Source organism: Ursus americanus, chromosome 6 (assembly GCF_024610735.1).
Source record: "Ursus americanus isolate L20-20 chromosome 6, mUrsAme1.1.p, whole genome shotgun sequence".
NCBI classification, from domain to species: domain Eukaryota; kingdom Metazoa; phylum Chordata; class Mammalia; order Carnivora; family Ursidae; genus Ursus; species Ursus americanus.
Window position 1 is genome coordinate 66,866,084 of NC_142132.1, and position 26,987 is coordinate 66,893,070.

Consider the following 26,987-nt stretch of genomic DNA (forward strand, 5'->3'; position numbering starts at 1 on the left):
TGCTGTTTGTGGTTTTCAGTGAGTCCTGTCCAAATATCAAATACATCTAAGCTGGGAGGAACAGGGGTGCCAGCACACTCAGTTCTCGTTAGCACCTAATGTTTTGTTTCTTTCCCACGGCCGGCAGGTTTTGACTGGAACTTGGTCTTCAAATGGGATTACATGACCCCAGAGCAGAGGCGATCCCGGCAAGGGAACCCGGTCGCCCCCATAAAGTAAGTGCCTTCGGGGTGCCCCTCCTAGGTAAGACCCCCGCTCTGGCCCTGTTTCCTAGAGACGTAGTTAGGCTCTTCATCTTCCTGTCTGCCGCCAACACCGTTTCCCCTGTCCTGGCTCGAGGGAGAGTTTCTGCCACGGGATCATAGAATAAAGTACTTTGAGATTTCCTCAGATGAAGCCTAACCTACAACTACAGGAGGCAGATCTGTGAGTTCTGGGAGTTCCCTCACGTTTATACTGTAGCGCGGTTTCCAGCAGGGCGGGCTCTTCAAATTGAACTCAGGGACCAGGGAAAGGGGAGGGCTGGGGGACCATGAGTCCCCTCTGCTGCTGCCCTTCCTGGTCCGCTCCCATCCCTGAGCTGCCTCTGCTTTCCTGCTGGTGCACAGAAGACAGAGCTTGTGGCCATTAACACTTGGCTTTCAGATTCAGGCCATGCCCTGCTGAGGAGTCCAGGTGGGGAGTCAGGAGTCAACTACCTGTAGTTGGGTGTGAATGTGGGGTGCCTCTTCAGGCCAGACACACAGCGGCAGCACTGCCAGACTTCCAGCACTGACTTCCAAGCACTGACTACCGGGCACTGAAGACCAACACAGACTTCTGGGCACTGACTACCAGCACTGACTTCTGGGCACTGACTACCAACACTGACTTCTAGGCACTGACTACCAGCACTGACTTCTAGGCACTGACTTCCGGCACTGACTTCCGGCACTGACTTCTGGGCACTGACTACCGACACTGACTTACAGGCACTGACTTCCGGCACTGACTACCGGCACTGACTACCAACACTGACTTACAGGCACTGACTTCCGGCACTGACTTCCGGCACTGACTACCGGCACTGACTACCGGCACTGACTTCCGGGCACTAACTATGGACACTGACTACCAACACTGACTTACAGGCACTGACTTCCGGCACTGACTTCCGGCACTGACTACCAACACTGACTTACAGGCACTGACTTCCAGCACTGACTACCGGCACTGACTTCTGGGCACTAACTATGGACACTGACTACCAACACTGACTTACAGGCACTGACTTCCGGCACTGACTACCAACACTGACTTACAGGCACTGACTTCCGGCACTGACTACTGGCACTGACTACCGGCACTGACTTCCAGGCACTAACTATGGACACTGACTACCAACACTGACTTACAGGCACTGACTTCCGGCACTGACTTCCGGCACTGACTACCGGCACTGACTACCAACACTGACTTACAGGCACTGACTTCCGGCACTGACTACCGGCACTGACTTCCAAGCACTGACTTCCGGCACTAACTACAGGCACTGACCATGCACACTGACCACCGGCACTCACAAGCATTTAACCAACATCACAGTGTGCTCTAGACTGCCAGCACTCGACATTGAGTTCGGGCATCTACTGGAAAGGAAGTAGGGGCTCAGTAAGCCCCCTCCCAGGCTGAGGAAGCACAAAGGTGAGGGGTCCAGCTAACAGGAAAGAAGGAGGATAGCTGACATTATCAAGCATTTCCCAAGTGTGCTGAGGGCTTATTCGTATTATTTTTTGTAATCCTTTAGGGAAATTGAGGCACAGAAAGGTCAAGTACCTGCCTAGGGCTGCTTGTCAGTGAGTGTCCCCAGCTCCAACGGTCACTCAGAGGGACATCGGGTCCAGTCCCTTGTGCTGTGGGAGTGTCTGAGCAGGGCAGGTGGGAGGCATGTGAAGTCAGCAGTGGAAAAAGAGAGTGAGGGCATCACTAGCTCTGAATTGGGAGCCATGGCTGTGCTGTGATTTTTAAGGTCAGCTTATAGACCTGACCTTGGCATTAGAATGCAGGAGATCTAACATTGACCTCTGGCCGGTCCCTTTCTTCCCTTCACCATCTCTGCCTTTCCAGAACCCCTATGATTGCTGGCGGGCTCTTCGTGATGGACAAGCTCTACTTTGAAGAACTGGGGAAGTATGACATGATGATGGACGTGTGGGGAGGAGAAAACCTAGGTACATGAGAGCCTGTGTTTTCACTTTCTAATTCTGATGAAACTATGGCCTTTTCCTACCCACCAAGGGCGTCAAAATGAAAAGTGGAAGCTTTGAAAAGGCTGTTAGGCAAGAGCTGGTGTATGCAGGGAGCCAGTTGGAGAAAAAACCTGTAAAGACCTTAGTCACCATTCATCACATGCCGTCAGTTCCCCGAATAAGTGTAAATAGCATCCCTTCTTCTACCGTGTCTGGGTTTGGGCGCTAAATCTGTCGCCCTGAGTTAGAGCGCAGGATGCTAGAAGACTGAAGGGAAATGCAAACTCTAATGTCCTTTGGATCCGAGGGTTTGGACAGCGAGCTTCCAAATGTGGGGAATCATTGCAGGCTGTGGGATCGTGTTCAGCTGTGTGGGGTAGAAAACCAGCCCTGGCCAGCTTCATGGGGTGAACTGAGCTGTGATGCTGGAAGTCACGCGGAGCCGAGAGGCCTTGACATTTAAGCGCTTCTTGACTACTTTGTGAATGGTTCTAATTTGGTTTGATTTTTTTGGTTTTTGTTTTTAATAACCCATGCAGATCAGTTTTCCTTAGGTTTAGGGACAATGAAATTTTATAGATTTTGGTCTACATTACTAGCCATGTGTGTCATTTATTGTGTGAAGATGAAAAGACTCTTCTTACTTTGTTTTATCGTTTGTTTAGGGTTTTCTGCTGGGGTTCTGAACGGAGTCTCCTCAGCCCCTGATGCTGTTGAACTAATTCCCCCTTGGGTGGACGTGCCCTGGGAGGAAGCAGGGCAAGGACAAGGAGGGAAACATGATGTCACTGTCATTTTTAGTAGTTTTACCTGTAACAGAAACTTGGATTTTTTTTGTTTAAAAGAAAAATCTAGACCAGCCTCTTATTCTTCTCCGTTTTCTGATGTTAAAGTTAGTGATAGCGTCTCTGCTGTGGAGCGGTTGTCTGCCGTGGCTTGATGTTGAAAGCTTCTCTAGGCTCAATAACTACGCTGGGACAAAGGACCATGAGTCAGACTCCTTTTGGTTTTTTTTAATGATACGTTGACAGGTAGGGAGGACTTGTATTAAAGCCATTTGAGCACGAAAGGCTTCAGAAGAATTACTAACCTTCTAAAGAGAATTCTGAGTCACCCTCGCTCCACAGACATCTCCTGCCGGCTTCGTGGAGAGCGGGGCAGCCAGGACCCCCGTAGGACAGCACATTACTTAGGTGACCCGCTCCTGAAGCCACGGTGTGGTTTTCAAAATGCTATTAGCTGAAAGCACGGATTAGGCAAATGAGGTGGCTGCCAGTCTTTGTGTCACAGGGTAGAGTGTTGATTGAAGCATCAAAGGGGACATTTCCCTGAGAGACCAGAGGAAGGGAGAGTTTTCTTAAATGACCTGGTTTGTTGGTTGTTGTTGGCTTGGTTTTATATTCATGTGGCTGTGCCATAGGGGAGGTTCCCGGAAGGGCTTGAAGGGACTGGGGTCAGGTTGGGGTGGGGCCGGGAGGGAGGGCCTGGAGCAGCCCCTGCCCGGCCCCATCTGGCACCTTCCCTCCCCTTGCCTGGCTTGGTAAAGCCACTCCCGAGGAGTCTTCCACTGTCCTCAGAGGTCAAGCAGGCGCACAGGTTTCAGCAAGAGAAGTCCCCAGTCTGAGTCTTTCTGAGACCGTTGTGACTTCTTTCTCTGAGTGCTGGGTGCACACCGGCAGTTGTCCAGCCTGCGTGGCATGCGTGGATGTGTGTGTCGGCTGAGGTGGGGTCCAGGGATGCTGGAGTAAAATCCAAAACCGCCTCCTCCAAGTACACCCCCCCCCCCCCCCGGCCGAAGAAAGAACCACTGCAGCTTCCGCTTTTCCTAGCTGGTCATGTGAGCAAAGAACCTGATCCCGAGAGCCCCTGGGAGACACAGGGGTCAGGCTCCTTGGGCATATTTGTCCTTTGTGCCGTGTCCCTACAGCATTAGGATAGAGGCTAACTGCTTCCGGTACTTCAGCTCATTTTATGCTTTCTTTTTCCTTTTTTTTTTTTTTTTTTTTTAAAGGATCGCTAACACACAGTGTTACGGTTCCATTAGTTTCAGGTGCACAGCATAGAGATTTCTGACAACTCCGTACACTTCATCTCATGCTTTCTTGAAGGACCGAGGTCTTGCCTAAGATCTCAAAGCTGGTCATTAGCAAAGGCCAAGATGTAAACACAAACCACCTTGGTCAGAATCCACCAGGTTATCTTGAGGAACCATTCCCACGTTGTAGCGTCCCCGAGTTCAAGGGAAATCAGAGCTGAATGTAATTGTAATCATATGTGGCCTTCAGAATCTCCCACCAGATCCCTGAATGGATCCCCTCCTGGTTTAACAGCTTCCGCATATGGAAGCCACAGGGCTTTCCTAGCCCCCGCTTTTGAATGTTCCAGTTAGGCAAATGTATATTTAAATTTTACGTCCTGAGATACAGAGAACTTCTTATTCAAAGTGTTGTCGGACGCTGAGAAAGAACGTCAGAAGCCCTTCGCCGCAGGGGCTTGGATCACGACCCAGCTAGGGAAGAATTTGGTGCAAGCACATCAGTGGTCGATACCGTGGTGCTACACAGACATGCGTGCTCTTATGCCCGGGGTCCTTCATATTCAGAATAGTCCAGAGACTCCCACTTGTCTCAAGGTGTCTCATCAGAATCTGAAAAATGTTTCCGTGTGCTCTCTCTCTCTCTTTTGAAATCGTTTAGTGAAAACATAGGATTTGGTGACAGAGTTCTCCTTGGCTTCCGTAATTCGGATCTGTGCTAAAATCTAAGATCATACATGTCCCAGCATAGGTAATTGGTTTGACATTTTTCTTCTTTTTGTCCACATCACTTTACATTTCTGTAAAACAACACTGTTGTGGAAACACCCAAGTATGAACTCGGATTCGATCTTTTTTGTCTTCCCAATTCTGTTGAGGGACTGCTGACAATTTGAAATTGTATACATTTAGGGTACGTGTACTTCGTGAGATGCTCACTAGTCGAGCTGAGTACCACATCCGCTTGCACCTACTTTCCGGATTATGCCGTGGAGCCGGGAGACCCAGGGTGGGCCGGATGTCTCCACTGCAGAAAGTTCAGGACCATGTTCTGGAGGGAGGCAGGTTCCTTATTCCCATCTCCCTCAGCCGTTGAGGGCACGAGAGCACTTTGATGGGATGGTGGCGGCGGTGGGGGGGGGTACCCTGTCTGGCGTGGCTGCTGCTCAGAGCAGCCCGGGGCTCTGTCAGTCACCCTGTCTCGTTCCTCATCTCAGAGATCTCGTTCCGCGTGTGGCAGTGCGGTGGCAGCCTGGAGATCGTCCCCTGCAGCCGCGTGGGACACGTGTTCCGGAAGCAGCACCCCTACACTTTCCCGGGTGGCAGCGGCACGGTCTTTGCCCGGTAAGTGGCCGTGAGAGGCTGAGCAGGACCAAGCCATTGGTGACCACCATCCAGACAGCACTTAACCTTGCGCTGCATGGCAACAGGTGTCCTTCGTCAGGATACCACACAGCACGGACGAGGGTCACCTGTACACACAGCAACGTGCGTGCCTCTCGGGGGCAGTGTGCTGCGTGAAAAGTCGCATACTCTACAACCTAGGACAGTCTCAGAAAGACACAGCTACAACGATGGAGGGCAGCCTGGGCTGGGGCAGGGGTGGGACCACAGAGGGGCAGCCGGAGGGCTGGCCGGGGTGAGGGTGCCGTGCTGCGTCCTCACGTGGCCGTCATACAAATCTGTACACGTGTGAAAGTTCATGCAACTGTACACGCCCAAAAATGTATGAGGAAACATGATCGTAAAGAAGAGGAGCTTATTTTCTTGTATGTATTACCATCCAAGGAACAATGCGTGAACAGTGTGTAAGTGAAGCTGCCAAAAAATCCACACGGCACGTAGACAGGATTTATGATACATAATAGATACATTTTAGCAAACATGAAGATGCCAAATGAAGAGCTTTCTGAAGAAAATAGGCAAATTACCAGTCGTGGGCCCACGGTTTTTTCTAGGGAATTCTTTCTGATGCTAAAGATAAAACAGCATAGGAGCCAGCCCGCCTGGCGTCCGGGCAGTGGGAGTAGTCGGCCCAATATATGAATAGCTAAATAGGATAGTCACAGCCGCTGATAAATGCCATGAGACAGACAACATGTGGCCACGTGGTCGAGCACGAGAGGGACAGGAGGAGAGGTTTGCAGGGTGGCACGCAGCCAAGGGACCCTCTCAGGAGATGGCGCTTGTTTCAGCCCAGACAGGTGGGAGGGAGGAGCTGTGGACTCCCCGCAGGACGAGCAGGTCCTCTGTGCCGAGGTCTGCGTGGCTTCTTCAGAGCGGGAGGACCCCAGCTGGGCCTGGAGCCTAGGGAATGAGGGGACAGTAGACAGGGTGGGGGAGCTCGACCGGCCCCAGCCAAGCCGCCATGTGGGCCCTGGGAAACTGGCTGTTGTTTTGAGGCTGGGGGAGGCTGCTGTAGGCGCCTGACCTTTGAGCAGCTACCTGACTTCTCTGTTTTTTTGGGGCTTTTTTTGTTTTTTTTTTTTAATGATTTTTTATTATATTATGTTAGTCACCATACAGTACATCCCCGGTTTCCGATGTAAGGCTCGATGATTCATTAATTGCGTATAACACCCAGTGCACCATGCAATACGTGCCCTCCTTACTACCCATCACCGGTCTATCCCATTCCCCCACTCCCCTCCCCTCTGAGGCAAACAGACTTCTCTGTTTTAAGCTTTAGTGAGCGAGGTGACCCCTGGAGGAAATGATGGTTCCAGTATCCCTCCCCTCCCCCACAGGAGCAGCAGGGGAGGGGGGAGGGGGGGACAACACACTTCTAAGAGCTGTTGCAGTGGCCCAGGCCGAGAGGAGGCGGCTGGACCAGGGGCAGCGTTGACAGTGGCCTGGCAGTGGCCAGAGACCGAGAGCCAGGAATTAAGAGTGAGTCCTTGGCCTTCAGTCCTATAACTTTGCTGACCTGCTGCCCCCACCAAACTAGGAGCACTTGAGAGAGGGTGGAAGTGAGTTGGGGAGAATGACGAGCTTATCTCTTGTGTAGGATTTTAGAACTTTGATTCAAAGTACAGATCACACAATACACACATAGTACACAGAAGTTAGTTTTAGCGTAGAGACTCTGGGTTCTGGGAAACTTTAGTGAAGCCAAATAGCAAGTAACTTCTGACCAAATTACCTGCTTTCAAAAGCCTGTCCTTTCTCGAATGTTGTCTGACTTCATTACTATTCTTAAGAACAAAAATATGTTCTTATCCAGTGAGCTCTACAAAATCAAACAGACAGTGATAGGTATGTTTTTTCCCAGGGACAACGTGAGATTCCTCCCCAAAACCTCCTGTGTAGACATATCAAATATCCAAATCAAAGCCATTGGTTGCTACCAGCACATGGCGGGCTTGTAGAAAAGAATCCGTTAACATACACAGGACATTGCTTTATACTTTTATACGCTTTTTTTTAAGCACTCTTCTTTATTTTTTTTTTAAGATTTTATTTATTTATTTGACAGAGAGAAAGACAGCGAGAGAGAGAACATAAGCAGAGCGCAGAGGGAGAGGGAGAAGCAGGCCTCCCGCTGAGCAGGGAGCCCGATGCGGGGCTTGATTCCAGGCCCCTGGGATCATGAACTGAGCCGAAGGCAGACGCTTAACGACTGAGCCACCCAGGCGCCCCTAAAGCACTCTTCTTTAGAAGGGAAACGTCCTCACTGTGTCTTGTGGCCCAGGAGCCTGAACACTAGAGGCCTGGAGAGAAGACAGACCCAGGCTTTCCATATTTGAGGCAGCGAGATCTGCTGGCCTTCCGTGGGGCTCCATGGCCCTCTGCCTCCATGGACTCAGCTAAAAGATAAGAAGGTAGAATTATATTATTTCTGAGATCCCTTTCCAGTTCCACGTTCTCTCTGATTTCCTCTAGTCTGTGGCACGAAGGTATAAGTATTTCACCGTTTAAAAAGTGGGACGTCAGAAACCGCTAATATTTATATAGCGTTTTGTGTGCATGTGGCTGTTTTGAGTACTTGACAAATATTAGCTTACATCATTTTCATAAAACCTTATGAAGGAAGTGCTATTAAGGAAACTGAGGCACGAAAATTTCAGTCCCACAGTCCCAACTTCACACAGCTGGAAAGCGCCAGAGCTGGGTCGCCACTTGGGCCGTTGGGCTCCGGACTCCATGTCGTCACCACACATTGATCTTTTTAATCTAGATCCGTAGGGGCAGCTAGTGTCTGAGGTCGGTGGAATTCGTCCATTAGGTACAGATTCTAAAATGGGCAATAGAACATTTGTGTAGGTTAGTTTGTCAGTGAGTAAGTGAATGATGAATGAATGAATGAATGAATGAATGAATGAATGAATGAAGCAAGTAACCCCAGTGGGGTCTTACATTGTTTTACCACCCCCGGCTGTGCACGAGGGCACCTGCACTTAGGGTAGGGTGATGTGACCCACCTGCAAATTCTTCCTTCCTGTCCCTGGCGATGGCAGCCGCATCCCTTAAGACCAGTTGAGAGCGATCCAGTTGGTATGTTTTTCGCTGCATTTCCAGTTAGCCTCCCACAAGCCCTTGAGAGACTGGAGGGCGCTGTGTGTGTGCTTGAGGGGATGTGTTCATTGGAGTCTCCGCTGGGGCCAGGGACGCCCGATCAGAATAGCAGCCTGGAGGTAAGGTGGATCTTTAGGTGGGTATTCGGTTTTCAGTTTAGGGTTAATGGTGAGACTTGACTGATAGGATTGAAATTAGCTAGAGGAAACCAGTGGTTTAAAGTTAGTCTCTTACTGAACTTTCTTCTGTTACTACCACCAAGCAGTAGAGCTGGCCCATGCGCATCCCACCTTCTCTCTGCTGCCTGCTTCCCGATAGAACCTCTTTGCACCAAGTTTAGGGGTGGGCGGAGGGGGAGCGAAAGCGAGGAGAACCTGGATCAGTCAAAGTGGACCCTTCTGGGTGCCACTGTAGCCATAGTACCAACAAGACTGTTGGGCATATGGTAGGTACCGAAGAAACGTTTGAATGAATGAACTGAAACTAGCACTGAGTAGCCCATGGCGCTGACTCGTTGAGGCTACGTACATATCCTTCTCTAGTAAGTAGACAGAGAGATGTTGTTTTGCATTTAGAATTAAGAAATGACTTAATTACTTCATGACTTAGGTGATTGAAAATCACTGTGTGATTGGAATTCACAAAACCTCGAAGCCATTAGAGCTAAAAGGGACCTAGGAGATGCTTGAATCCAAGCCTTTTATCTTCCTGATGAGCAATCCAAGTCCCAGAGCACGGAAGTCACACACCGGCTTTGGGATTGGGCGTAAGTTGAGGCATGGGCCACTGTGTATGCCCCCAAAATCCCAGGAGGAGTGTTTAGTAGCTCGTCTGAGAAGTAATGCTTAGGCTCCAGTATCCCAGGCACTTCAGATCTTTAAATGCACACGGCTGTACATATGTATTTCTTACAGAGCGAGAGTAAAAAATATCCTCAATCTCATTACCAAAGATAGCAGTCTTACAATGTGGCGGCCCTATCCCTCACCACCCCCTTCTCCCTTCTCCCTGCACACACTGACCTACTGTGCTCTGGTCTTTCACCCAACAACAATCAGGGACATCGTCCCACGGCAGCAGGTGAAATGTCCACTGGGATTTTCAGTGGCTGCAGAGTCATCCATTTATTTGATCGTTTCCCTGTCGATGACCATATGGTTTCTAAAAAACTTTCTTGCCGTTATAAACAATGCTGAAGTGAGCATATCTTCGGCTATATATTCTCCTTGAGGTAAATTTCCAGAAGTGGGAACTGCCGGATCAGAGGAGGGGGTGTGTTCATTCATATCGTGCCACCTGTCTCATAGATGGCCTTCTCACCAGTTCATCTTCTACTTCACGAAGAGGAGAAAGGGGCTATACATCACTCTGTGTGAAAGATAGATGCCCCGAATAGAAGTTATTTTAATAATTGTAGCTCAGGTAATTTGAAAGGCTCACTATTTAAAAGAGACCTTTCTGGTAGAGAAAAGGAATTCTTTTCAAAGGTGAACATTGTCTCCTTAATATATTTATTTTGGAAGAGCGTAATGTCTTCTATATGGGTTCTTAAGGAGGAGTGAGTCTGCTTTGGAACCGAGTCCAGGGTATGGGAGCAAAGAGCTCACTGTACGAATGCTGCTTCGTACGTGCCCTGAAAAGACTGTTGGCAGGGTCAGATGCTGACGCCCATGCACGGGGGAGCCTTGCACACCGGCCGGAGATGCCAAAGTAGCTGTTCCAGTGGTCTTAACTGATCATGCAGCATGGCTTTGAGATTTAAGTAGGCATGATTCTGAAATTTAAGCACACGGTTTTCTTGCCTGGCAGAAAAGCCTGTTCTCTCTGGGTCCTTCTAGCACGGTGTAGTTAGTCGGAGCCCCAGATGTGGGGCGTAAAGCTTTTCTCCTCTTCCCATCACTCTTCCTTGTCCAAACAAGACACTCTCTCAGCTCAAGCCTGCAGGGAGAAAAGTCTCTTTAATAGTAATTCTTATCTATTTTTAACTTTTCCCCAGGGCTATCTAGTCCTGTTACAGCCGTGATGAGAAGGGCCATAGAGGCCAAGGATCTCCTGGCTGGACTCCCCCCCACCAGCCTCCCGTGCATACATAATGCGGGTTACCGCAGTGATGCTCTGTGTCCTCCTTGCTGGTCCAGCCCCAGTCTCTTCCTCCCAGGGCCTGCCCGTGCTGCAGTTCTAACGCTGACTTTTGCTCTCTGACCATCTGTTTCTGTGGAAGACGAGAAGGCGGCTTCTGTGTGTTCAGTGAGCACCCGCTGAATGCCCGCTACCCGCAAATCTGGGCCTGGGTGCCGAGTGGGGACGCCTGCTTTCTGCATCACTGCCGCAGCTGCCGGCGCACCTCGGAGGACCTTCTAAGTAGCCTCCGAGCAGACAAGGGCACACGGGGTGATGCCGTGGAAAGGAAGCACATCACAGCTCAAGCAGATTTATTTTGTTTCTAGTAACACCCGCCGGGCAGCAGAGGTCTGGATGGATGAATACAAAAATTTCTATTACGCAGCAGTGCCTTCTGCCAGAAACGTTCCTTACGGAAAGTAAGTGTCACTCGAGCCCTCTCGTGCTACTTTGCTCGGGATCCTGGGGGATGAGGGGAACCTGCAGTCAGCCCGCACCCCATGAACCATTCTCCTGCCAGAGTCTAGAACCGTCGCCGAGGTGTCAAAGCTGGGGCCTCTTCTCAAGGCTGGATGAGGGCCCGAGGCAGGAGGCGTGTGGGAGGTGGGCCGGGACCGTGGGACAGGAGTGTGGACCGTCCAAGCTCCACCACCTGCCTCCATTGTCTGCAGCTTTCCAGATTTGATGTAAGGAGCCTGTCTGTTCTTAAAATTGCTAAAGGAATCTTGTTTCCCTCTCCTCCAGTATTCAGAGCCGACTGGAGCTCAGGAAGAAACTGAGCTGCAAGCCTTTCAAGTGGTACTTAGAAAACGTCTACCCAGAGCTGAGGTAAGCCGCCGGGATCGAGGCTCTCGCTTGGTAAGGGTTGAGGAGCCGCGGATGTCAGAGAGGTGGGGAGGCCCAGAAGGGTGACACGTGAAGGTTGTGCCCCTGGCGAGAGGCCAGGAGCTGAGGCTCCCAGTGAGAGCTGCGTGTCCTCACCCCACGGCTGTCCTTGAGCACCCCTGAGAATGCGCTCCCCGAACGGTGGCCTCCTGCTGAGAGACCTTCCCATTCCCCACAGAGGCAGAAACAGTCCCAGGGGGTGCCTCATTTACCTCATGCCCTCTTGGCGAGAGGATGGGGCTAAGTGACAAGGGCTGTTGTCTCACCGGCTCTGTAAGTGGCCCGAGGAGCAGCGGTCAGCCTCCCCCAGCGTGTGCTCTGGGTCCTCCCCACCAGCAGGTGCCTCTGCCCGGCCTCCCCGGTCTGGCTCCAAGGGCCCCGCCCTCCTTGCTCGTCTTGCCCTCGTGAGTGAGTGTCCGGAGGCGGGGTCAGTACTCACCTGGGCAGAGACCGAAGAATAAATCCTCTCCGCCACCTCCCACTCTGTTCCCACTGCCCAGATGCCGCTGCCCGTCCTGTGGGCCAGCGAACAGAGGGCTGCACCCAGCAGAGCCTGGGAACCGGTCCCCTGCCCACAGTGGCGCCTCCCGCCTCCAACCCTCTTCTTAGCCCCCGGGAAATGGGAGTACCAGCGGCGGCCCCCCGCTTCCCTCCAGGAGACTCACTGATGGATGGCAGAAGTACCCTCCCGCGTCTTCTTTCTACACCCGCTGCTTCACCTTAAATTAACGTGAGCTCTGCGTCCTAAGGGAGCACTTGAGACCCTCATCAGAGGGCCTGCAGGTCTGCGGGTTTCGGGATCCAGCCGAACTTCATCTTCGTAAAGGGATTGCCAGACAGGTTTTGCTTTAATGTGGCACATCCCTTATTCTGAATATTCCCCGAGCATCTCCCAGCGAGTCGCATATCTCCGACACGGGACGGGAATGCGGGAGTCCCCACCATTATCTTTTGTGCTAATGGCTCCTTCAGAGCCCTTGTCACAGAGATTTGTTTGAGAGTTAGGTAATGCGGCTGTGCCCCATCGCTGCTCTTCACAGCCGTCACCCTCTGGAACGGTTTCCTGCTCGTGAAGCAGTGTACGACTTCGTGCCACGCACGCAGAGAGCGGGGGAGCACAGCGTCCTCCTCCCTCGGGCCCCCTCTGTGACGGACGGCTTTCGCTGGGGCTTGAGAACAGTGTTGGTCACCCGCGGGAGGCGCCTGGTCACGGTCTCTCTTCCACCCAGTGGGGTGCTTCACACCAGTGGACTGTAGCCCCATAATGGTGCCCACTCTGCTTTTGCCGTCACGGTCATCTGTGACAGAGTGACACTAAATGCAGCTTCACCCTGAAGACACCCATGATGTGGGGTGACGCCAGGCCTGTGCCACGTCAGACCGTATCTAGAGCACTGAGCACCGCACCAGCGGGTGAATCTGCCTCCCCCCACGTGCCCGGCAAGGGAGACACCGACCTAATCGTCGTGTGGTGTCTGTACAATCACTGCCGTGCGCTGGGCGCCTCCTGGGTGCCAGGCCCTGGGCTCCACGTGCTTCCGGTGAAATGTTTTCTGTGGCACTTGCAACGGATCTGCTTCGCGAGTGCCGTGCACGAGAGCGGTTTGAGTTTGGGGGTGGGGGTCCAACAGAGGCCACAGCTGGTGCGGGGCCCAGGCCCGGGCGCAGATTTGGGTCGAATCCTAGGGCATGTGGCCCCCACCCACTGTGTCCTGTTTCTGTTGGTGCCAGGCCACCTGACAGAGCCACTCAAGTTCTCCCCTCTACTTGGTAAAGGTCAGGTCTTCAGTCTCCTGGAAAGTTCACGACAGCAGGATCTGATCTCATGAACTGCTTTTCTAAAGAGCTTCCAACAGGCTAACATTGAAGAGTGTAGGAGCTTTTCCTTTCCAGAAACATTTTCCTGATTTGGAAAGGATGCTTCTCCAACTTGAAATCTTCACTTAGGGTTAGAAATCCAGGCCGTGCGAGAAATGCCACCTGGCTGACACAGCCCTGCCTGTGGGAGGAGGGGTACGGGCCAGGGGAGCGGCCTTCCTCTGTTCCTGCTGCCGGAGACGGAATCACCGAGCAAGGGGGTGGGCGGCGGGAGCCAGGGGGCCTGTGGAATTAAGCAGATGATTCTCCCCTTGCTTTCCAGGGTCCCTGACCACCAGGATATAGCTTTTGGGGCCTTGCAACAGGGAACCAACTGCCTGGACACTTTGGGACATTTTGCTGATGGTGTCGTTGGAGTCTATGAGTGTCACAATGCAGGGGGGAACCAGGTATGTGTGGGGGGTGGGCTCGAGCCCCCGGAAGCCCAGAGAACAGGGAAGGGGCCCTGAGCGTACAGTCCTAGCTGCTGCCTTTCTCCCGTGACCCAGGATGTCTGAGGTAGCACCTGGCTCCAGCTGGTCACCCGCTAGCAGGCAGCCACAGGCTCAGGTGGGACACCCCAGGTCTTGACAGCCGTGTGGAGCCTGCCATCAGCCCCGGGCCAGCCTCTGCTACCACAGCGAGAGGCACAGTGGTTGACGTGACATCTGGCATCTCTCATCAAGACAGGGCTGCAGGGCTGGTGGCCTTCATCTCCTCCTCTTCCTCCTCATCTTCCTGCCGCCTCTGTCATCCCTGTGGCGTGTGCTTGTCCCCAGAGCACCTGTTCTGTGTCTGCAGCTGTGTCTGGTCTCCAAGCGTGCTTATCAACACCGGCCTCGGTCCCAGCTTAATAGGTGCTTTACCACAGACCCTGTGGTTGCTGCCAAAGTCGTTATTGGTCCCTGCCTGTTAGATAACACTGGCTTAGCTAGAAAATAGTAATGATGATTAGCTTCAGTCTGACACACACACACACACACACACACACACACGCATGCAGAACTTGTCCTGGAAGCATAATACCAGCGCCCCCCCCCCAACCTTCTGTCCTCATTGAAAACAAGACAGAGAAGTGAAGGTGTGTTAGGCCTAACCGTGGCCTCCATGTTCCAGAGGACAACATTCTAGAAAGCAGTTTTCCCATTAGAAAATCATAGGTATTTGGTAAAATGTGGGCTTTGTGCACAAAAAAGTTTGGCTAATGCTAGGTACTCTTGTCTCCTTGAAAATATGCCAAGCTCTCAGAGGACCTACAAGGGGGGTGGTTAACTCAGTGTATCCCAGATTTATTGATTCCAGAACCTTCTGTAACTTGAACTATTTTTAAGAGAGGGCCCTGGCTTGTTTGTAAAGTTGGTGGTTCTGAATCCCCCCAGGGAGTAGCTGGGCAGACTGCAATCCGCAAATGCTTTGCCTCCTTTCTTCACTTGCTGACGTCATCTTAGCAGTTGCTTGGACCAGTCTGGACATCCTAAATTAGACAGGGGAGGGGGAGCGGCTTCAGGAGGTGGCCAGGGCTGGCCCAGCATGTGCATGCCACACCCGGGCTCCCAGGGTCTCACCTCTGTCCTCGGAGCACGGCCTCTGGCCCTTGCGCATGCTCCCCAGGGACAGGCTGGGAGCTCTGAGTGAGCACACAGCCAGCCTCCGGGTGGGCCCCCGCTTGTCCTCTTTCACAGGCCCCACAGATGTTAGGAGTCGGCTGGAAGGAGGAGCTATAAGGAGGGAGAGAAGGAGGAGAGTAGGAGGGAAGACTTGAGTCCTGCGGAATTTGTTGGGTGGGGACAGGAGGGAGGGAGGGCGCCGTGCCTGCCTGGAGTGTCTCTGTGTCCTTGTCAGCCCTTGGGTCTGGGGCACTGAAATGTGGTTCTACTTCCTGCTGGGGAGGGTGTGGCCTCTGTCCCCCCAAAGCACACAGCACTGGCGGCACGGGGTCACGTGGCGCAGGTCTGACTGCAGGGAACCTTGCAGGGATGAAGCGTGCAGGGGTCTGGGGCTTGGGTGTGAGGTGGGGGGGCTGAGGGCGCAGGGAGAGGTGGGGTTTTTCTCTGTTTCTGGCCATAGTCGAGTGAAAATGAACTAAAGTGTTGCCTTCCAAAAAGCGAAGCTTTGGGAAGACAGGAAACACAGCGGATGTGATGTCCCCAGAAGCTCGTCTGATCTTCGTCAGCAGGCGGTGCTTCTGGTCTTCGAGGCAGAAACTCAGAAGTGGGGCTAATGCGCATGGCGCTGGTGAAGCCGTCGGTCTGCGCGTTACAGTTCAGGGGAGGTGTGGACCCGAGTTAGATAGCATCTGTATCGTGAGACTGTGAGTCCAAGCGGGCCTCACCCCGTCCCCCATTTAATCACCGGGGTTCCCTCGGTCCCATCTGCCATGTTCTGATGATTCAGCGACCATCATGGGGTCACCCCCGTGTATGTCAGCAGCTCTGCTGGGCAGTGAGAAGCCTGACTCTGTAGGACGTTTGTGTTTGAAAAGTACGTAGGGCTCTGTTACTGAAGGCTTTCCCATTGCTCTCCACGCTGTCCTCGCCGGTCTCAGGTGCCAGCTTCTGTCCTGAGCTCTGTGCTTGGCTCTTGCTCACTCAGCATGGCCTCGGGGATGGATGGCACCCTCTACCCCACAGCCGGTAACAAAAGCTGGTGGCCGCTGGGCAGCAATGGTCACCCCCGCCTGTGACAGCTGGTGGCTGTGGCTCTGGATCCCCGGATCCTGCTGGCAAGCTGGTCTCTGAGCCCACGAGTACTGCCCTGCAAGCCCATGGGGAGCTGACCGTCCTGGCCTGCCCGGCGCATTGCAGCTTTACACCTGTCTCCCGCACAGTTTTTCGTAGCTCCCCCTTTTCGTCTCAAAGGTGACCTGGGTATAGCCCCCATATTTATAGGCACTGGAGCTCATTGATGACGAGCTGCTCTCAGGATGCCATTTTGGAGGGAGGAGGAGATTGGGATGGTGTAGGAGGCCACCCAGAGGCAGCTACTCCCGGCTGTGTGCACAGGTGACAGTGCTGGGCCGTGGCCCCGCCAGACTTGGGCTGTCCCAGTGCTCTGCTCCGGGCTATCGTGAAAAGCAGACACCATGGCCTGTGCAGAGCACTCCGTTCCTTCTTTTGTTCCTTTTGCTATTGCGAGATCCACCGTTGCTGTTCTCACACGGGGGCGGGGGAGCTTTCCCTCCTCCCAGTGCATATCTGCTGAGTGCCCACTGCGCCAGCTGCTGCATGCTCAGGGATCCTGGACAGAAGGACACGGCCCTGCCTACCCGGGGAGCAGGTTTCTACTTGCTCTGAGCCCTGCTCCCATGGTTTTGTGCTGGAATCGCCCCAAGAGCTCTTCAGAAATTCCGATGCCAGGTCCCCTGTCCAGAAATCCCGATTTCATAGGCCTGGGGTCGCAGAGCATTGGGGTTTGTGAACGTTCCAAAAGTGGGCGATTCTAAACGAGCAAGTGCACAGCGAGGGTTTTCTAGCAGGGGAGGCCACCCCAGTGGGTGACGGGCAGTATGACCGCGTGGCATACCTTCGCCACACAGCGGGGAGCACCTTCCTCCGTGGACCAGCTGCGGCCCAGAGAGCTGCCTCCTAGGTCAGCACCACCCGCCGGTGCTCTGTGTGCCCCATCCAGTACGGTTCGCGCCAGACCCATGGACCACCGATCACTCAGGTGTAGCTAGTGTGACTGAGGATGTCAGGTGTTCGCGCGCTTGGCTCAGTCAAGGTGGACAGTGGCCACCATGTTGAGGAGCGTGGTTCCGGAGGCGGCAGGAGGCCAGGGCTCATGCTCGCTGCTCGCAGACGTTCCAGCTCGTAACCCTCCTGTGAGTAAGTCCCGTCCAACGGATGGGAAGTGATGCTTGTTCGAGTGCTGTGCCACATGGGTGAGAAATGAGAGGGTAAATAACATTTCCTAACTGTGAATAGGGCCCCATGCTCTGGACGAGTACGGTTTTTTATCTGGTTTCTGGCTGAGCCTCAGCAGACATACAGGAAATGGGAAAATTAATGGCCGTGCTTTTTTAAGAGTGGCAGCTCGAAAAAGCAATTCTTAAATATTTATGAACTTTATTTTACAAATTCAGATCATTGAAATGCAACAGAAGAACAGAGTGGCAGCCAGCTCCGTTGTTTGCACAGCTGAATTAGTTTTTCTGGAATTCACTGTAAAGTCTGCTTTAAAATAATTAAGCATACAATAGCAAGACAGTTGTAGAAACATTCGTACATGAGCTTTCACTGGGTACCTGCAGCCCTTCCAACATCTTTTCAACACCTGCTTCTAAGAAGCATCTAGAATCTTACCCACGAGTGGGGGCGGGTTGTTGCCATTAAGTCACACGAGCCTCACCGGAGGCGTGATGCGTATCTGAATGAAAGGCGGGGTGCGTATCTGAATGAAAGGCGGGGTGCATGCGCTCCTTCCTGGGACCTTTTGCCGCCCTGACGTATAGGTCACGCTGAGTGCCCGTTGGCACCTCGGATGTACCGGCTCTGGAGGGACAGCGTCATGGAAGGTTGGCATCGACCCTCAGGGGCGGCGTGGGGCCCTTCCCAGAGAATGCAGAGCTCCCCACCAGGAGCTGCCAGTGGGGACAGATGGGGACAGGGCTCCGTGCTCTCAAGTTTGAGAGACGCTAAGGAAAACAGTCCAAGCCTGTCTGCTATGCTCAGTCTTCCAGAGCCTTGAAGAGCCTGTCTGTGGCTTTGCAGAAAGAAACGTGGCCCAAACTCACTATTTCCCAAACTTATTTGACCTGAAACTAACTTTTCATAGAATCCCTCATGGAGCACACTTTGAGAAACACTCATTAAAAGGTGAGAACATTGAAGCCAAGGCGAAGGAGGGGACTGCCTCCCTGCTAGGGGAAAACGAAGCTGCGAACAGGCTAGGGGGCTTCTCCAGTTCCTAGATGGGCTGCCCGTCCAGGGCAGACCGTCTGGTTCAAGGTGACCGAGGTACTGAATAGTGAGACTTCTTTAAAAAATAATTTATTCCCTCCCTTACCTCTGTCCCCTGAGAACAGAAAAAAAAAAGAAAAAGAATTTCTTCATAGCACTTAATAGCGCCTAAAGTTACATAATACCTTTATTTGTGGGTGAGGCATTCTCCCTGCGAGGTCGGGGCCTTGCCTGTCTGTTAACTGCTGTGGGCTGGGCCCTGGGACAGCACCTGAGGCATTGCAGGGCGCCGTGGACATCACTGGAAGGACGGCTGAGTTGTATCTGCCCAGCTTTCCTGGGCAGATAGCAGAAAGGGATCCAGTGGTAGGGAGTGTGTCCCAGTGGAATTCTGAGTTGGAAGACACCTGGCTGCTTCTGGATCTTGGGGGCTCACTTGGGTATTTATGCCTTTGAGAGGGTCAGGTACTAGAGTGAAGGTCGGAAGCTACCTCCCCTGTCCCATCCGTGGCCCCACCCAGAACCTTCTGCCTGCCCCCCCCCATCCATCTTCATTCCCTAGCTTCCTGCTCTTTTAGACGGTATTTAGCACTTCGCATAAATGGTTGTGCTCTCAGCCCTTAAGGTGTGTGTGTGTGTGTGTGTGTGTTTCTATTTGTAAAAATCATGAGCAAGTTATTTTAGCACCCTCTGGCTCAGTTTTCCCCTCTGTAAAATGGGGGTAGTAACAGCGTCTCACGGGGCATAGTGGTGCCCAGCACACAGTAGGCGGCTGATGTCAGCGTGAGGGGTGTGTGTGTAAATACACAGATCCATCCCTAGGGATCTCAACCTCCGTGAGCATCAGCAAATCAACTCACTGCTCAGCACACACTGCGTATTTTACTTAAATGGGCCATGTATAATTTATCATTTTCACACATTATAATCCACATTCGTAAAGGCTCTTTCCAAACCCCACCTGCAGGGGGGCAAAATAACGCAGGCAGAAAAGTCGACCCTGAACTGTCCACCCTGTGGGAGCCACGCTCCAGCTCACCTTTTGTGGTAGAAAGCCGGGTGTGGCGCTCAGGTTTGCGCCCGGGGCTAAAGTAGTTCTTACTGTATCTTAGTTACTCGTGTTCTCAAAGCCCTCCAGTCACGTGAGTCAGTGAACTTGGTGCTGCGCTGGGAGGCACCCCCTGCCCCCGGCACCCGCAGGTGGAGATGTGCCCTTCTGCAAGAAGTCCTGTGTCAGCCCTGAGTTGGCTCAGGGCTCGGAATCTCTGCTTGGCAGCGTGACCGTTGCCCTCTCGGGCCGGTCACTTCACAGCCCTGTGGGGGCCGCAGCCCTGACCTCCAGTGTTGTGTTCCAGGAATGGGCCTTGACGAAGGAGAAGTCGGTGAAGCACATGGACTTGTGCCTGACGGTGGTGGACCGGGCGCCCGGCTCTGTCATAAAGCTGCAGGGCTGCCGAGAGAACGACACCAGACAGGTAGGGCGCCCCTGCCCCTCTGCCCAGACTCCCCCCCCCTCCCCCCACGGCCTTGACCGCAGCGCAGCTTAGTCACGTCCAGCTGCCATGTCGGGCCTGGGCTCCTGCTGGCCGCCGTCTCCGGCCGAGCTGGAGCTCCTGGCGGGCAGCCAGCACTCCGTGCATCCCATGCTGGGTGGACGTGGGATCCGGACGTTCGTGCTCAGAAGGCCGTTCTGCTGCCCCTGTGCACCAGCTCTGGCAGCGTGCCTTCCGTCGTCCTCTCCGCCTGCAGGAGGCTCCACCATGACTCCTCCCATCCCAGGGTGTGTCTTTCCGTAACTTCTTTTTTTGTAAACATGTATTCGTTTGTTTATTTTAAAGACAGAGCGTAAGCAGGGGGAGGGGCAGAGGGAGACTCCCAAGCAGACTCCCCGCTGAGCTTGCAGCCCAGTCATGGGCTCAATCCCACGACACAGACACAGAGATCGTGACCCAAGCCGAAGTCATGAGTCAGAGGCCCAATTGACCAAGCCACCCAGGCACCCCCTTCCATACCTTCTTGATTGATCTGTTTATATCTGTGCCTGACCCTCCAGCCAGACTGGAAAGGAAGGGGCCACGTTTCTATGTTCAGCTCCTACGAAGGTCTGTGAGCACCTTCTCCAGGCTGGGCGCCACAGTAGGGTCCCCAGCACCGACTGTGCCGGGCAGGTAAGCAGTGCTGGTGGTCCGGTTTTCAGAAGCGTCTTTGTAGCAGCCGCCTGCACGTGGGCCTCCTGAAAGCACTTGTCTGGTGATGCCGGCGAACGCGGGGGAGAGGCGGGTGCTGCTGGCGGTGCGCGTGTACGTCCGCATGCGGGGCGTGATGCCTGGAGCCCCATCAGCTCTGCCTCATCAGACCCCCGCGTGCAGAGGCACACCGGCTCGCGGCTTCTCCACGGAAGCGGGAGCACAGGGCAGGCCAAGCAGGCGTGCGGCGGTGACCAGCCACGCCCGGCGGGGAACTCGGCCCAGGCGCAGAGCCCCCTGAGAAGTTAGCAAAACACTGACCCCCAAATAAGTACTAGAAAAGAAAGCCAGGTCCATAACCGTGTCACCAAAGGGAGGCGTTTGCATTGTTCCATTCTGATGTGCTGATAAGCCCACAGCCCTGAAGGAAAGACCTATCAATACCTCTGTTTCTTCAGCCAGCGTCTGATGTAGCTTACTTCTGATGACGTTCTCATTCTTCCCATGCCACCGGATATTTCAAAGAAAAATTCCATATTCTTATTCATTAAATATTTTTCTTTTTAAATTTACAAAAGTGCTAAATGAGTAAGTTCAAGTGGGTGAGACCTTATACACACACACTCCCTCTTTCTCAAGCCCCTATGTGCATATATTACTTTTTCCAGACAGTTCGGATAGTTTTTCCCTTCTCTGACATACTCCCTGGTGGTCACTTGGAGGCGAGCCCTTTCTTGAGCCATGGGGGAGTGACTCGTGTCAGAAAGAGAATTGCAGCCACAAAAGGACCTTCCATTGTGCCAGCGAGTGGAGCATTGGCTTGTCTTTGTACAGTCCCTTTTTATGAGATAGATGGGTGTAGGGAAACTGAGGCACAGAGCCTACCAGAGCCAGGAGCCTGAGTGGGCTTCTAGTCCAAGACGGATTTCACAGAAGGGGAGGCTGAGACCCAGAGGGTCAGCACCTCCTCTCCAGTGTCACCTGGGAGGACCGAGGCCGGGACCAGTTCCCTGGCTTAGATCTCAGTTGTCAGGAAAATGCTTGCATCTGTCCATGCCTGGCCTGCTCACGGGGTGCCCCTTGTCTCCTACACTGCGGAACCCCAGCCCGGTTTCCGGTAGACACTCAATGTCTGGAGGAGTTCAGTAGGAGCTTGCCTTATTTCCAGAACTGACAGGTATTCCCGGTGCCATCCCAGTTCTTGGGAGGCATAATGGACACCCCCAAGAGGCTCACACCACGGGATGGAATGTCCCAAGACTTCACCCAGTGCGGAGCCGTGTGGGGGCTGTTTCGGTAGAGCCTCGATGGCCCAGAAATCTGACCCATGGTTCTGGGCTGAAGATTCTACCTTCCAGAGACAGAGCTGGAGTTTGGTTATTTTTTTTAAACGACCTTCCCCGTTTAGCTGAGGCTTTGACACCTGACAGGCAGAGCCCCTCCAGAGAAGGGAATCAGATTCCATTCATTCCACATTCTCTGTCAAGGCTGATTCCTGGCCACTCAGAGCCACGCAGGGCTGTCAGCAGTGCATACACACTTTACATGACAATGGAGGAAACCAGCATGAGGAAAGACTGACAGCGAGGGAGCCAGAAAGGAGGCAATGATGGGCAGGCAGCCGCAACCTCCCCACGCTCATCTGATTGCCCTGAATTTCACTGTTGGCAGAAACTCCAGGTTAGCGGGCAGCGGGAATGAGTATCATAGAGTCCTTACGAGAACATCCCAGCATCCTGTTCTCCCTGTGCAGAAGGCTGATTCTTGGGGTGCCGGGTTCCTCTCTGCCTCTCTCTGCCTCTGTCCCCACCCCATCCATTTGCCCTTTGAGAGGACCCTCCTCAGCTCATTTTATCTCGAAGCTGCACTGTCTTGCCAGCTGGGCTATTTGGTTTCCAGGCACGTCTGTGTGTCCGTGTTGTGTGTGCGTTTGCAGAGTCAGAGGGGAAGGGGAGGCAGGAGGAAGAGAATTCAATTCCACGGTGTCCAAGGGATTTGCAAAAATACTTACGGAAAGGAGCTTTAGTGCACACAGTGTAAAAAATTAATTAGAATCACAGACTATATTAATGAAGGGAGAGCTTTTGGGAGAAAAAAGTGTGATAGTTTTTTTTCTTGTAAAGAACAAACATTTTTACATGGGGGTGAACAACAGGGTGAGGGGCCTCAGACTTCCTTTAGGCTAGGACGTGGGCTTTGTTTTCTTTCTGGTTTGGTTGATTGATTAGTTAGCTGATTGGTGAGTTGGTTGGTTGACTGGTTTCGCGATTGAGTTTGGTTAGCTGGTTGGTTGAGGTTGGTAGGTTGGTTGATGGGTTTGGTCTTGGTGGGGGAGGGTCTGCACACTCAAATAAGGAGACATTACACCCTGTGCTTTACAAGAGTCACATTTGGAACTCAGCAAATATTGCTTGGTCCCTGCCATGCAGAGCACTGGGGGCCCTCAGAGTGGCTGAGACAGGTTTCTCACACCCACCAAGGAGCTCACAGACTAGTCGAGAAAACAGTCTAGAAACAGGTTCCTCAACATGATATTCTGTCCACTCAGGCATCTCTTTCCCTCTCGTTTGACCTGACACCGTTCCCCTGGTCTAACTGAGCCGAAGGCCCTAAGTGGGAGCGTGGAGGTGCCCAGGCCATGGCCTCCAGGCCAGGCTGCCTTCCAGTAGGATGGGGGTCTCTGAGCTGGCTCAGCTTCCTGGGGCTCCTTCCTTGAGGTGAAATAGCACCAGATGCGCCCTTCTTGTGGACGAACGCACATTCCCTACGGGAGACTCCCTACCTCAAGTCCTTGCGTTCATGACCGAGGATGGGCAGGTGCCCAGAGCACTGGTGCTTGGATGAGGGGACCGCCAAAGGAGCGAAGGGGTGAGGCAGGACACTCGGCCCCTAGCAGGCCCAGAAAGGAGGTTTTGAGTTGCAAACTGAGACAGAAAGGACAGGTTTCATTCCTGGACGCTCAGCTGCCCCAGGGGCTGCTTTGTCTTGGGGCGTTTGGTAACTCCTCCATTATGATCAGAGATCCCCCCACACCGAAACAAAGACTTGGTTTGGTTTTTAGCAGAGCCTGAAGACCCTGCGGACGGCTCTGTGTCCTCCTGTTTTGTGTGTGCTGGGATTGTAAGGCGCTCTCCTGTCTCCTGCAGAAATGGGAGCAGATCGAGGGCAACTCCAAGCTGCGGCACGTGGGCAGCAACCTGTGCCTGGACAGCCGCACGGCCAAGAACGGGGGCCTGAGCGTGGAGGTGTGCGGCCCCGCCCTGTCCCAGCAGTGGAAGTTCACGCTCAACCTGCAGCAGTAGGAGAGCCCGCGAGGCCGCACCGGCCCGGCCCCCACGCCGGCCGGCTGAGTTTGGTGATCACGTTATCAATTATGTTTCTTGAACCTTCTGCGAAACTATATACCTCAGTATTCCATCATGGTCTGAACGTCAGAGAACTCGTGCGAGGCACGGAGCCTGGGTGGACAGCGAAGAGGCCAGGAAAGAGAACCACGCTCCTCGTCCCACAGGAGGCGGCCAGGCCCCCTTTCCGAGGCCGCGGCCGCCCGCACCCCCAGCAACCCCTGGGACGGCCAAGTCGCGGCCCCAACGCGGACCGGTGGGGGGCAGGGAGGGCAGAAGGGGTGTCGTTGCTACGTCACCGCGAGGAGAACTCTTTGGAAATCTCCATTTTTGATCCCATCGAAATCACGTCTGGTTTCCACGACACCGAACCCAGTCATTTTGCAGGTTTACGTCGTATTCCCCTGTCCCTGCTCCTCTGTTCCCAGCTGTCTTCCCAGCACAGACCCCCTCTTCCACGTGATGTTCTTGCTCTATTTGAATATGAACTTTTCTATGGTGGGACAGTAAATATAAATATATATAAAGAGAGAATGTACGGTCAGTTCCCTATGGTTTCTGTAGGTTGTCCTCATCTTGTCAATTCCCCACAAAGCAGTTAGTTCACGGCCGTAAGGAAGAGGGACGGGGCCCTTCGGGGCCGGGCCTCTGTTGCCCCCTGGACCCTGTCGGTGAGCAGGTGCTACGGGGGCTGCGGCCGAGCCCCAAGAGGCGAGCGGTGCCGCGGTCCCCCGACTCCGGCCTCGGCCCGGGCCCCTCCGCTGGCTGCAGCTTGGGACTCGCTGCTAAGTGTCGGATCCACCTGCTGTGCCCTTGGTGTCTGGAAACCCGGATGGGTGACTTACTTTGACAAACGTTGCTTTGGGTCTTTTTTAATTAATTTTTTTTTCTCTTAGGGAAAAAAACAAAAAACAAAAACCCAGCCTCACAGTTCCCAGTAAGCGACAGTAGGAAGCTGTCCTGGGCTGGCATTGGGCGAATAGTGAGTGTCCCGTGAGCTGGTCCCTGGGCTCTGGAATCCAGCCTGCCCACACTGTCCCTCCCAGGCCCAGGTGCCCGCTTTTTGGTCCTGGGGCATTGGGTCAAGAATTAGGAGAGGTGGAAGTCACCCAGTGCCCGATCAGATGACACGGAGCATCGGGGGCACAAAACAGGAGGCATGTGCGTTAGGAAGCAGATGTCAGTATAACCACAAGCCAGTTAGGAAATAGAAGTCGTGACAGGAAGAGATGCCCAGGAATGTCCCTGCAGAGCCCCCCTTGCCTTTGCAGTGGCCCCACATGCCGTACCAGGGCAGCCCCCAGCCCCCTACAGAATGGCCCCTGGGTCATTCTCGTGGCCACACCCTCCTTCCTTCTCCCCTCCCGAACACCTGCCGGATCTCAGAGAGGCTGGCCCTTCCCAGGCCACCCGCGGCTGCTGCGTGGTGGGACGTGCATCAGAAATGCACATCCTCGGGCCCCTTAGGGGTGGGCCTGGGAGGTCACAGAGGGAGAAGTGGCTGCTGAAGATTCTGCTGGGTTGACATTCTGGGAAGTGCCACTCTCCTCCCCGCCCCCCTTTTCTTCTAGGAAAGGGGACACTACTGGTCTTTCTTCCTTCACTGCAAAAGACCCGCATGTGTTTGCTCCAGGTCACCAGGGTCAGGCATAGAGGCGTGGCTAAGGGACTGTCCTCTGCCCCGCAACTAGATGTCCCTTCTGTGGACAGGGAGGCCATAGCTGGATCACCTCTGCACACGTGTGTCTTCAGGGGCTGGTCTTGACTACAGGGAGGCCTCGGGGAGAGGGCCAGGTATCTGTGCAAGGCTGTTGATCGCAGGTGGGGCAGGAACCAGACTCAGCCCGAGCCCCTGGGTCCCATCTTAGACCCTGTCACCTGTGAGCCATTGCCAGTGTTCGCAAAAAATACCCCATGGCTAGCAAACAGATTTGGCTTTGAGGCAAAGCAAATTCGAGTCAGGTCCTTGACGAATCCTTCCCCCGCACACCCCCAGCCCACCCAGAATTCTCATGGACCTTGTACCATTGGAACAGGCCCACCAGCCCCTTCTGGGGTCATGCCGTCCCTGAGTGGCAGAGGTGGGGCTGGGAGGGCTCTCTGGAGGCGAGCTATGTTTACAAGACAACAGCGTGCCAAGGTGACTTCCTGTGGTGGCATTACTTCTTAGTCATCGGGCGACCCTGCCCTCTCCTGTTTCTGTAAGTACACGCTCTTTCCCAAGAGCCCTTTGAGCACAGCCTGGTGAAGGTAGTTGTCCTGTCTGTGGCGGTCTTTCCCACGTCGTCATCAAAGCTAAAATGATGGTCTCTGTGAGTATGTTTTGCAAATTCAAAATATAGTTTGGTAATTTTTTTTCCAGTTGATTTTTAAGAAGAACTGCTGTACAGAGCTTGTACTTTTTCCATTTTATAGATGGAAACCATCCTTGAAAATTGTTTAACTTAAATAAAGAGAAGATACTTTATAGATATCGCTCTCTGGCGGTGGCTGCCATCATTCTTGCCCTTCACTGGAGGTTGGCGACAAGTGTTGGGGGACTGGGGAGACGGTCTGTCTACTCTGGGGGCCCTGCTCAGTGACCATTTCTTTTTTCTTTCTTTTTTTTTTTTTTAAAGATTTTATTTATTTATTTGACAGAGAGAGACACAGCCAGCGAGAGAGGGAACACAAGCAGGGGGAGTGGGAGAGGAGGAAGCAAGTTCCCAGAAGAGCAGGGAGCCTGATGCGGGGCTCGATCCCAGGACCCTGGGATCACGCCCTGAGCCGAAGGCAGACGCTTAATGACTGAGCCACCCAGGCGCCCCATCAGTGACCATTTCTTATCACACTTTGAAAAAGTGTTCACTTTCAGCTGTTGTGCCCTCGTGCTGTGTGACACTAACCATTATCATTTGTGCAGTGTTTGTCATGGGCCA

General features: G+C 53.4%; 1 protein-coding gene across 1 annotated transcript in view; it reads left to right on the top strand.

Moving 5' to 3' along the window:
- The window catches only part of GALNT2 (polypeptide N-acetylgalactosaminyltransferase 2), a 184,335-nt gene extending 157,795 nt beyond the window's left edge, over positions 1–26,540 (top strand). The window contains exons 9-16 of the mRNA XM_045783555.2: positions 128–215; positions 2,107–2,210; positions 5,481–5,607; positions 11,226–11,318; positions 11,644–11,727; positions 13,925–14,051; positions 19,895–20,014; positions 23,872–26,540. Of these exons, the coding sequence (XP_045639511.1) occupies positions 128–215; positions 2,107–2,210; positions 5,481–5,607; positions 11,226–11,318; positions 11,644–11,727; positions 13,925–14,051; positions 19,895–20,014; positions 23,872–24,027 (899 nt within the window). The 3' untranslated portion in view covers positions 24,028–26,540. The remainder of the gene's footprint in view (positions 1–127; positions 216–2,106; positions 2,211–5,480; positions 5,608–11,225; positions 11,319–11,643; positions 11,728–13,924; positions 14,052–19,894; positions 20,015–23,871) is intronic.
- The last annotated feature ends 447 nt before the right edge of the window (positions 26,541–26,987 follow it).